This window comes from Halichoeres trimaculatus, unplaced genomic scaffold, assembly GCF_033239565.1.
Source record: "Halichoeres trimaculatus isolate MK-OKI-2021-1 unplaced genomic scaffold, fHalTri1.1 fHalTri1_scaffold_15, whole genome shotgun sequence".
NCBI classification, from domain to species: Eukaryota; Metazoa; Chordata; class Actinopteri; order Labriformes; family Labridae; genus Halichoeres; species Halichoeres trimaculatus.
Genome location: NW_027437193.1, coordinates 17,985,986 through 17,998,496, shown reverse-complemented (window position 1 = coordinate 17,998,496; position 12,511 = coordinate 17,985,986). Strand labels below are relative to the sequence as shown.

The window sequence follows — 12,511 nt, the reverse complement described above, 5'->3', positions numbered from 1 at the left end:
TGTGTGTGAAAGCGAGAAAAGCAAAGGGGGGGGCTGTCACACTAGACTGCATCCACAAACTGGCTGCAGATTAGATTACTGAGGAGAGGAGAGGAGAGGAAAGGAGGGGAGGGAGGTGAGGAGGAGAGGAGATGAGGGAGGAAAGGCAGTGAGGAAGAGGAGGAACAGGGCCGCAGAAAATGTTTACACATCTGCATTAGAAAGCGTCTGAACAGCCGAGCTTGGGTCCTCTTTCTAAACTTGTGTTTAACTCTTCAAAAAAAAATAAAATAATAAATCACGTGTCTGTGAGGTGTCAGGGTAAAGTCAAGACAGAGGAATGATGTGACCTTATGTGAGCGTGCGTGCATGTGTGTGTACACATATTAAAAAGCTGGATGTGTGTTGTGTTGCCAGGTGTGCTGTGGTTGTAAGGGGCTCAGTGGAGCTTTAACACTGACTTTTTATTGGCTGACATCACCGGGGGAACAAAGTGGAATCCCGGAACTTGGGAAGGCAGAGACTTGTGTGTGTGTGTGTGTGTGTGTGTGTTTGAGTGTGCATATTTTAAAGAGGGACAGACAGACTAAGAAAACTGTGTGTTTGCTTTTAGGTAAAGTTTTTTTTTCCATCCTGGAGCAACCTAACATCTGGTTTTCAGAGCGGGCTGCACATCTCTTTGCTACTCCGACATTTCTGGATCAAATTAAGGGAGCATGATTAAGTATCACCTCACAAAGTTTGGTTTTGACTTCTGAAGCTGGAGACTTCCCTGGAGGCAGCTACAGAGGGAATCCTCTCGTCTCCTCTGCTCTCCTTCGTTGGCCTTACAGCAGCTCCAGAGCTCATTTGTGTAACCCCCCCAACACACACATGCTCGCACACAAATCTACACACACACTCACACAGAGATCTTTGTCCAAATGGAGTGGCTGGGCCGACAAAAGGCTCGACAGGAAGCGACTAATCCTTGATCTGCGCAGCGTCGCAACAATGACCGCAAGACGTCACACACCGAGTGACACACACACATAAACAATTACACAGGGACGCACATATACACACATACACACATACACAGAGAAAGAGGGACAATCGGTGCTTGCCTCCAGTTACCACCCAGGGAGAGTGAGGGAGAAAGTAGAGGATGGCGTGAAAGAGACAGAAAACATATCACCAGATTTCAATTCAAAGATTTTCATGAAAACTCACCGGCACTGTTTGCAAATAATAGAATTCATTAAAAAATGCTATGAAGAGGGAGAAAACTTGTTCATCACTCTATATGTTAACGATGTATGGATCAGGTGCATGAAGGCTGCTCCTGACAGGGAAACAGGCACACACTCCTCACCCTGGGGGGGCTGCCAGAAGGGCAGGAGGGCACACACTAGGGGGTAAACAAAGCCACCACACAGAGGACAGCGCCTGATATGTGTGTGTGTGCATGTGTGTGTGTATGTGTGAGGCACAGTGGAGACTGACAGGGAGGCAACATGAGAGGGACAAGCCTTTTAACATCTGGCTAAGCACTGACAGGAAGACGCACACACGCACACACACACACACACACACACACACACACACACACACACACACACACACACACACACACACACACACATACACACACACACACACACACACACACACATGCAGGCAGGCGAGTCCCAGTCCTAATTATTAGAACACTCTTACTTAACTTAACCCTGCCACTAGACCGTGACAGGCAGAGATGGAAGAGGGGAGAAAGGGGAGAGAGAAGGGGAAGGAGGCGGAGGTCTGTGTGTGTGTGTGTGTGTGTGTGTGTTGGGGGGGGGGATTTTTTGTAAGGACAAGAGGAGGATGAGAATATGTCTCCTTGGCTGATTTTTAACCCCTCACATGCCAGAGCAGGACGAGCAGGACATGCAGGAAGGCACTAAATAAAGATAAAAAGTGTTTCTGTTTTAGTGAGGGCTTTTGTTTTCCTACATTTTTTTTTTTCCTTTGTGACTTTTTTGTTTTTTTAGTAATGAAAACTTGTTTTACTAATCCCCAGACAAAAACAACACTTGCTCATGACTTTTGCTCTATGGAAAAGGATAAAAAGAGATCAAGATCAACATAAAACAAGAGGGGAGACCAAAAGAGGAATGAAAAGAAGGCCTCCAGCTGTGTGTTTAGACAGCTGTGTGATGCTAAATGTTAGAATGGTTTTATGTTAAAGTAGAGAAGTGGAAAATGGATCAGACACATTTTTTTCTTTCCAATTTTGACTATTTTAACCTGATGCAATCATTTTGGACCGAATCTTTCCATAACTTTGCATGATCAGTTATATTTCTGCAGAAATGCTGCAATATCTACCCATCTTTTATGTGTTGTTTTAAAAATTTCTGGCTTTATTCCACACCGGCGGATAGGAGCTGCAACTCAGCTCAACATCTGACAAAAAATATCTCCTCTTCTTCTTTTCTTATTGCTATTACTCCTTCCCTCCATCTCCCCTGTTCCAGAACATTCTGTGTTAATCTTCTTTTTTGTTCCCTTCCAGCAATTTCTGCCTTCCTTTCTTCTGCTGTCACTTGACTCTTTCTTATCTCTCTTTGTTTACTGTCTTTATTGTGTTTGAAGAAAATGTACAAATGAAAACAAATGAAAGGAGGAAAAAAAAAGAGAGACAGAAGGAAACTCGGAGGAATGATGAGGAAGCCGGGTGAGGCATTCAGGGTCAGGTTCAGAGTAAATCTCCCAGCCTTGTAAATGTGGAGAGCGGAGAGAATGTAAACAAACAGACTACAGCTGTCACACACTCATATGTGGAGATAAACACACACACACACACACAAGGACGAGAAGGGCGGGATGGGAAAAGAAGGAAAGAAGGAAAGAAGGAGAGAAGATGATGGAGGAATGTGAAGGATTGTGAAGCACAAACATGCAAACCTCAGTCGTGCAAAAACATCAAATCTGCTCCACAAACAAACAAGAGCAGTGTGGAGAGGGGGGGCAGAGTGTGTCATTTGTCAACACTCTTATTAATTCTAATCACACTTCCCATAATTCATTTCTCTTTTACTGTATATGCACAAATCCTTCCCCTTTTTTAGCCCTTCATTGGTGTGCTTAGGCTTACACTCTGAATACAGTGCATGGTAATAGCTTTTACAATAATACCACACGCAGAGTCCTCTTAAGGCATGATAGGGCCTTTATGTGCAGGTTTAGCGGCTGACAGGTTAGCGGGTTTAACTAACAGCCAACGTGCCTGCCAGTGCAGAGGAGGGATTTGGGAGGGCTTAGTATGGAGGAGGCCACTGTTTCTTGGAGAGGCAGGAGGAGGGTTTGACAGGATTGGATGCAGGGAAGTTTTAAGGTTTAAGAGTCATTTTGTTGGGAGCAGACAAAAGTATCCTCTTTACAGCTGGGATTAACTGCTCTGACAGGTGACTGGATTTGGATCTGATGGGGCTCAAAAAAAGCAGCATAAGAATAAGATGAATTTTGGGAAAATGTTACAGCACTAATTCAAAAGACAGTTGTAAGATTATTTTAAAGGGAAATAAAAGCTATAAGTAAGGCTGGTTAGACCAATCGCCACATCTAATAACATGAGGAAGCAGAAACTTCCACTTCCAGGACAAGTTTGGTATCAGGGAAAAGAAGGATTTGCAGTCATCTTTGCTAAAAAAAAGAAAAAAACTGCATTCTTTAACTGGATGATCCTTTTCAACCAGTAGCATGTCACTCTTATGAACATTTTAATCTATAACTGTTTAACTTTCTAGAATTTTTCTGCAGGTAGAAAAAAGGCGTCCTATTGTCATCAGTTTCTGTTCACACATGCTGCTTGCTTGAAAATGCTGCAAGTTTTATGGAGTTCTGTGCATGTGTGAACACAGCTCTTAATGAGGGACTGTTTGAAAAATCCTGTTACAGCCAATGAGTGGAAACTGAACCAGAATGAGCAAATTTTCAAAACTTATTTAGATTTCTTTTTTCTTCTTTTCTGTAATGTGCAAAATTTTAGACAGATTCACTTCAATCACGAAAATAAAACAATCTTCTTTTATTGTATTTTCCATGTAATTGCTTCCTTATTAATAAGAGTATGATGCCGATGTTGACAAATCCCAGTCAGAGTTCTGTTTAAAACCAGTCATCTTTGTGCAACACAGGTACAGATGTGTTCCATAATATTGATGATGATGTCAGTCTTGATGTGTTTTAACCCTGTGTTTTTATTTTACTTATTTCTATGGTTGTTGCTTTTTTTTTTTAATGGACTCCTGAGTCTGCCAATAAATATGATGACGATGTTGATAATGATAATGATGATGATACACCACTATGCCTTTCCAAAACTGTTATTTTGAACATTTCCTGTCACTGTAGCTAAGACTGGTATGTACTTCGTTAAAACGAGTCTGTTTAGTTTTGATCAGTTAACAGAAATATGACAATACCAATAGTGACTGTTCTCTTGAGATGAAGCTTTAATAGTAAAAATAGTTTCAGAGTTCAGTGCCACATTGTAGATTAACTAAGCCATGTTGCACTTCCAGCAGCCTTGAAATTTCCATTAAAATAAACTTGCATCAGACGTATTTAAGAGAAGTCTATAAACTGAATACTTTCATGTGTTTCCTCATTTATTCAAAAGCATTTTACCTTTCACTGTAATTTCTCGTAGCAGAATATCTGATCATGATACCAAACACATCCTCCGCCTCTTTCCTGTCTGAGACTTCCTCCAGCTATGTGTGAAGCTCTGCGGAAGCTGCTAGTTAGCTAATGTGTGTGTGAAGCTGCGAGATCCCCATCCTCATGGGAATGCACCAAAGTGTTGTTTGTTCTTCACGCCTCCACTGGATAGCCAAAACCAGTGAAGGAGAACCCATAATTCTTTGCTGTAAGCAGTGCCTGTGCACATCCAATTGCATTAGAAGCCTATGGTAGAGGTGGAGGATACTTGTGCCAAGATTTAACCTGATTAGATACAAATTCAGCCGTTCCAAAAGACAGCACAGGAGCCCTGTAGCCATCTCTTATTCTATTCCTGGACTTTGTTTTAGTGCTTGCTAATATATAGTAATAACTGGGACAAAATGTTAGTGACAGTCACAGCTTTCTTGAGGCTGCCAGATGTGTACTTTAACTGCAAACAAATGTTTTTAAACCAGCGATCTAATGAGAAAATAATGGGCTCCAAATCCACATTTCCATCTCCTCCTCATCTTCCTTTGTCTCTCATTTTCTGCACTCTTTGATATCTTTCTCCTCCTTCTTAGTCCTCAACATCCATCTAAGCAGTCAGCAGATGGGTGTCATTTTCCCAATTTCCTTCTCCCCAGTCCTTTCTCTTTCTCTCTCTTTCTCACCCTCTCTGTCTCTCCTGCGGTGGTCTTTTTATCGGATCAGTCTCAGGTCGTCGCCTCTGTCCCTCATGTGTTCCATCAAGGATGCATCCTTCACACACACACACATGCACACACAGGCTCTCCTTCAACCACAAGATTTAGACGAGGAATAAAAGTGAGAAAAAAGATAATAAAGACTAAAAATGGATAAAATGAATGGAAGACAAACAATGGAGTGACGGATAAAGGCAAAGAGACTTCCTGTTTCAGTTAAATCGTACACTACACACCCGTCTCTGTCTCTCTGTCTGTCTTTCTCTCCTCATTTGTCGCTGGGATCCGCTTGTTGACATGTGTAGGAGATGTTGGTGCTAATGCTGAGAGCTGTTTGTGCGTCTGGAAGAGTGTTTATGGATGCCTGCATGTTTGTGTTCAGAGCTCTCACAACCCTGCTCCCACCTCCCTTTTCTCTCTCTCTCTCACACACACACAATACACACACGGTCTGCCAAGGTTTTGGGTATGTGGGTAAATCTTTTGGCAACAGGGCTGCCAGCGTGGAGCTATGATGAATGCTGATGGCAAAGAGCATGGCCGGTCTCTGAACCAGTCACTCACGCACTCTAACACTCTCACACTCACACTCACACACACTCTCACACACACACACACACACACACACACACACACACACACACACACACACACACACACACACACACACACACACACACACACACACTAATCAGATTCCCAGTGCATGAGGGCCAAATGGCATCCTTCCACTGGTGAATGCTAATGTGACCAGTGGAGCTTGTGGGCTTGAGAAACACTGATCGGGGAAGCCAGGAGAGATGATGACAAGAAAACATGGATGGGATTGTTTATTGGCCTGTGTGATGCTGCTGGGTGAAAATTTGCATTCTTTCACAAATTACAACAAATTGTATTTTGGTTTTAATTTGAGAAGCAGAATTAGATTTGGCTGTGTTTGTTTCGCAGTTGGGGTTTTTTGCACTTGTCCCACTTGGATAGTTCAACCTTTTTGTAACAGGAGAAATGATAAATAGTTGGATAAATTCTCCAAGTGTTTGAGAATCCTGCACATATTGGGCTTTGGCATTGTGGTAGAGTCTGAACATCAGAGCAGATAAGGAATGTACGCGTTTAGTCTACCAACAGTTGACACCATTTACAATAAATGAGTTTTCAATACCTAATTTTTTGTGGGCCTGACATGTAGGCATCTTATTTTGATGTGTAAATAACAATATTTCAATTTTGATAATGGATTCTGAGTTCTTTGAAGGTGTCGACTCACTCAACTGCAGTGTAGGCAAACACAGTCATGTGACCATTGACGTGAGGAAAACTGAAGGCAGGTGTTGCTAGCTCTGCCGATGTCTGAAGCATTCAACAAACCCACTGACACTGCTAACATGTTTGTCTTTACACAATCCAGAATTTAAATTTATATTTTAACAACCAGCTCCAGACCAAGCCTTGTGCATCTTGTATCACTATTGCTAAATAGCAATACAAGATTAATGCAAAAGTAAATAGTGCCTTGGGTATCTTGTGCACTTCTTCATCTATTTGAAATCAATCTGAGTCAGAATTGCAAGAAAATATCAAAACAGTGATTTTTGCCTATGTGATTCAAGTCATCCAAAACAAGATTGTAATTTGAGGGAAGAATGCAAAAGAGACATCAAGTGTCTTGAGGAGTTATTTTACAACCAGCTACAAACCCTCAACCTTGTTGGGTTGGAATATGGTGAGTCTTTAGGAAGACAGAATAAGACTCATATTGTCGGTGAACAGATTTAGCCTGGGTGTTAAATTGGGTGCTCATGTACAGAGGATAGTCCTCAAATAGGCAGTCAAAGTCCGATGGTGAACTTCTGCCCTTTGCCAAACCAAAACAAATGAGATAAAATAAACAGGACTCAGAATCATATTTGTCAGTGATACAGAGCTTGCCTGTGTCCAACACTGTGTTGTTTTCACTCTTGTGTTTGTGTGTTACTGAGTGTCTGTGGCCCATGTGTTGGCAGAGTTTAGTTTGATGGTAGATTTCTCAGTTTGAAAGCTTTAACTCGTTACTCACAGCGCTCGATGCGGTCCTCAGGGCTGGAGGAAGTCTCTCGATCAGACAGGAGGCCGGACACAGCGAAGATCTTTTTCCCACTGTCCTCCACTGCTTTCAAGGCGCTGCTTGGGGAGCCTCCAGGAGGGATCTGGGCACCACCGAAGTCATACTCTTTCCCCTCTGCATCGGAGTACCTCAGGTGGGGTGAAGCGTCTGCGTCCAGGCAGCCTTTGAGGCGTTTAGCTGGGGTGAAGGCAGACTGATACCCGCCTGGTGCCCCATCCCGATCCTCTGGAGGTGAAGCAAAAGGCCTGAAGGCGCCAACGCCACTGTGGTTCAGCATGCTGATGGGCGAGCAGTCCAGGTTAGGCGGGGCAAACTGATGATGGAGGTGGAGGAGGGACGGAGGAAAGTCCCTGTTGGGGAATCCTGGTGGTACTGCTCCTTGGCGATGGTACATTGATGCAAAAGTGTAAGAGCCATTATTGAATGGCAAATGGACGTCTTTCTCTACAGAAACTGGGACGCCAAATGGGCGTGGCTGCTGGCAGGGGATGGAGGCATCCCGAGACGCTTCAGCTGTGGAGGCCAGGACCATGAGGGCTGGAGAGGCCAGGGGATTGGGGAGGTAGGAGGAGCTCTCCATCTTGAAGGCTGCCCTGTGAAGGTCCATGTTTAGATTTGAGGAAAAAGGTCCCAACAATGTGAAAAAGAGAAGGCAAAGCCTCCTCACAACTAAAGTTGTTCACACTGTCCAAGACCCTTTGAAAGGGTCTGATGAAGTGAGGCAGTCTGGGACGCAAAACACTTGGCTTTCTGAAGGAAGGGAAACCAGACAAGGAGTATTGTTAAGAAGAACAAAGCCTTCAAAGCCAACTTCAGCTCAGCTCGTAGAGGCTCAGATTAATCAGTCTGTTTCCAACCAAACTCTCTCAGGGGTAGTTCAGTCCAGATCATCCCTCAACAAGTTAGCACACTTAGGTTTGATCAGTCCTTCAAAGACTTCTCACAGTTTGACAGTCCTGGTGATAGACTCAGTAAAACATCTCAGAGAGCTTTGTCTTCCCGGGAAAATATCAGTCAAAGACCTTGGTAGCATTTGTCGTCAGATGGTCCGCAGAAGGTGGACATTCGATGGTCGTCAAAGCTCGATCCTCATCTTCTTGGAGTGGCCAAACTGAGGGAATACAAACACAAAGTTCAGTTTCACAGCAAAATGTTCAAAATCGCTCACTGCAAGAAAAGAACAACTTGTCAATCTCAGATTATCTCACAGAGCCAAACTTCCAAAATATCTGCACAGACAAAGTTGCCTGAAATCACCTCTTTCAACATCCACAATCCAGTTCCAACCTTTGTTTCACCCGTCCCCCTTAGACCTCCACATTTTTTCCAATGACAGGTACTCTCAGAGAAAGAGCGGCACTTTGCTTTTCAACTGACAAAGATCAATGTCTTACTCTCGGTCTGTGCTTGGGGGAAAGGAGAGGAGCAGAGTGGAAATTTCTCTAATAAAGAAGCCTCTGAGAGCCGAGGCTTGAAGTCAAAACCTTTGGGGACTGAGTGCTCTTAAGCGGACCCTGTTGTTAAAGCCACAAATTCAGACCCTCTTGGGAAAAAGTGTCCTCAAGTTGACACTGTTGATCAAATCCTGTAAATCCCTGCCCTTTGACAAAAAGCCAAGAACTATTTCAAACCCCAAACTTCTCCCTCTCTCCCCGCCTGCTCTTTAAAAAACTTCTCCAAACTGTTTCCACATCACATCTTTCCATTCCGATCTCTACAGCCCTCCACGTCTCATCTCTTTCCAAATGTCCCCTCCTTGTCCTCCATCCTCTTAATCTGGCCATCTCCCCCTCCTCTCCCTCTCCTCTCCTCTCTCAGTCATCTCCTCCTCTCATCTCCCTTGCGCGATCTCTCCTCTCCCCTCCTTGCATCTCAGATCTTGGTCTAAGCCGCTTATTCCTACCATCTCCCCGGATCTTATTGGACCAGAACCACTTGTCTTAAGATAAGGACACACACACACACTCACACACTTACACTTCCTTGACACACACCCGTCTGATAAGAGGCTGTGTGGCTCGATCTACAGCTCAACACCAGACTCGGTGATGCGAACACGCTCCTCTCTCTTGCAGGCTATATGCTACCCTCTCTTCTATCCGTCTGTCTAACCACGTTTAATTTCCTAATTTTTACTATCTTTCTTTTTACATCTCTCCTGTCAATCTCTTCTCCCCTCATCCCTCCATCATGCCCTCCCCCCTTCTCTCCTGCCTCCCTTGCTCCATCCTCCCTTGGGTGATTCAGATGGGTGATATCATATCAGACCTCTCCATCTGCCATCCACGAGCCAGAGGAAATCTGACTGAGTGAATAAATTAGCCGTACTTGACCTCACGACCCCCCAGCATCCGTGGCAACAGACTAGAATCTTCCCTCCCGGGGATTAGATCAGATTGTGCGATTGGCCGGTCGAAGGAACGCAGAGAGGGAGGCGATGAAACGACAAAATAACATTTCAGAGATTTTATCCCCAAAGGGCAATTTGAAGGTGCCGCGCTTGTTAAGCTTTCAGTATGTAAAGATGTAAAGGAGGGGGAGATGTGCTCACTCTATGAGAGCGTTTGGAGGATTTTTGAACATCTTTTGGATTAAAAAATCTGATCATGCAAATAACTTATCAAGTAATTTACCTAGTTTTATTCAATCAGATAAATGTAAATGACATTTTGCACTTTTAACCCGTCACTCTCAGGTGTCCCCTCATAAAAGTCACGGCTGCCATCAGAATTAAACCCCCAGTGAGACTCAAATAAGGTCAAGCGTGAAGTCATGTACACACACACCCACATAAACACTCAACAAATACAAACTCACACAGTATCAAATAGCGGACCGAGCCCGCTCTAGACGAGCTTCAAAGCTGCGTTGACTAGCAGCCAACATCAAAGGAGAAACTCCCTGGGAAATGAAAGGAGAAAATCTTTTATAGCTATCAGCTGTCCACAACACTCATTCAAATCAATTTCCAAACCTGATCTCGGCTTTGGCACGCTCCCCCACCTCCTACACACACAAAGGCTCTCACACACACACACAGACACACACACACACGGCCCAACAACAACTGCCAGGAGGAAGGAGAGGGCCCAGAGACAGAGAGAGATGAGGAGATGTGAGATGTTTTACATTACCGCAAATGTACAGTAGAGGAGTGTGGAGTGTTGAGGACGGCTTACGCTAACACGCCTCTGGTCTGGACAGATGCCACAGAGTCATATTACACGCCTCTCTTCCTCCTCCTCCTCCTCCTCCTTTCACAATCTCTTTACCCTCCCTACCTCCTGCAATCCATCCTGGAAATAGCACCTTGAAAATGAAGCCCTGACAAAACTCCTGACTGTCTTCCTCTCTCTCTCTCCATCCCTCCTTCTGTCTATCAGTTTCCTCCCTCTCCTCCTCTTCCTCCCTCTGTGTCTTCCTCACTTTCTCAGCCGGTGTCCTCTCTCTGCTCACGCTGCTGTATATCAGATCACACTTTCTCCTGCGTAACCTCTAAAGCAGAAGTGTGTCTGAGGTGTTGATAGCGAGGTAATACACTGATAAGTACCAGGATATTTCAATTTTATTATCATTACCCAGCAGGCCGAGGGGGCGGCGAGTGAAGAGGCCGCCAACGAGAAGCAGCCAATCCAATAAGAGGACACTAGATATTCCCTCACAGGCCACAAGTGAAGAGAAAGCAGAGGGGGCAGAAGGAAAGGCAGCGTTAGGTAACAAGGGGAGAAGAGAAGAGAAGAGAAGAGAAGAGAAGAGAAGAGAAGAGAAGAGAAGAGAAGAGAAGAGAAGAGAAGAGAAGAGAAGAGAAGAGAAGAGAAGAGAAGAGAAGATGAAGAGGAATGGGAGAGGAGAGTTAGGAGAGGAAAAGATAAGATGTGGAGAAAGAAGACAAGAGTACTGAAATAAGGAGTTGAGAGAGAATGAAGGAGGAAGAAAGTGAAAAAAGAGAAGAAAGGGGAAGAGGGGAAGAAGAGAAAGTTGGGGAGAGATGAAAAAAATAAAATTGAGATAAAGTTGTGGGGGGGATGAAGCAAGAAAAGAGGAGAAACAGAGGAAGAAACAGAGTGAGGAAAAGAGGGGAAAAGAGGAAAGAAGGAAGTGTTAGAGGTGAGGAAACAAGAGCTGAAGGATGAGGGAAGGATAAAAAAGAGAAGAGGAGAGTAAGAGTACGTCTGCAGTAAGGAGAGGAGAGGAGAGGAGAGGAGAGGAGAGGAGAGGAGAGGAGAGGAGAGGAGAGGAGAGGAGAGGAGAGGAGAGGAGAGGAGAGGAGAGGAGAGGAGAGGAGGGTGTGATGTCAGAGAAAGGGGAACAAATTTCATCTCCCTTGGTGATTGACACAAGCTGGCTGCCTTCTGGCCTGGTGGTCCTGTGGCACATGCTTACACACTCACACACCAAACGCACACACAAACACACACTCGAATACATATGTGAGGCCTTTAGAAAACTACCCTTAGGAGCGTTTTAGCTGTTGCTCTGTGCTTAACCCTTTTTGTTCATATCCATACTGTCACTTAAATTATTATGACATTAAGAGAGTGAGTTTCCTCTTGTTTTCCTCTTATTGAGGTTAAGGGTGTTGCAGAATCAGGGGCAGTCAGGGTTGTAGCTGGTTTAATTGAAAGGGGCCTTGTAGCTGTTAGTAAGGTGGCTTGATTTCCTGGTTTGTTGATTAGCAACAAGTTAGTATTTCCAGGATGGTGATCATCCTCTTCAGAAATCACTGGGTGACGTCACAGAGACAACATCCATGTTTCCAACATGCTAGACCTTTTTGAAAAATATCACAGGAAAACTGTTGTTATAATTATGAGCTGTGCAAATTAAAGTGGTTTGTGGTTAACAAAAGTTGTAGTATCACACACAAAGAAGTGTCATCCAGCTGCCAAACGTCGGACATGTTCCTCCTCCTTATCTCTAAAACAACAGTCATAACTCCAGCTGACATCCACCTATGCATATCATCAGTATACAAGTGCAATTACATGTAACGCACACACTCATAATGTCACTCGGTGCCACTTACAATCCC

At 44.2% G+C, this 12,511-nt stretch overlaps 1 protein-coding gene across 1 annotated transcript in view; it reads right to left on the bottom strand.

The window, feature by feature from the left end:
• Positions 1-7,423: 7,423 nt before the first annotated feature.
• The window catches only part of LOC141804257 (E3 ubiquitin-protein ligase Rnf220-like), a 167,193-nt gene continuing 162,105 nt past the window's right edge, over positions 7,424-12,511 (bottom strand). The window contains exon 6 of the mRNA XM_074688600.1: positions 7,424-8,590. Within this exon, the coding sequence (XP_074544701.1) occupies positions 7,424-8,086 (663 nt within the window). The 5' untranslated portion in view covers positions 8,087-8,590. The remainder of the gene's footprint in view (positions 8,591-12,511) is intronic.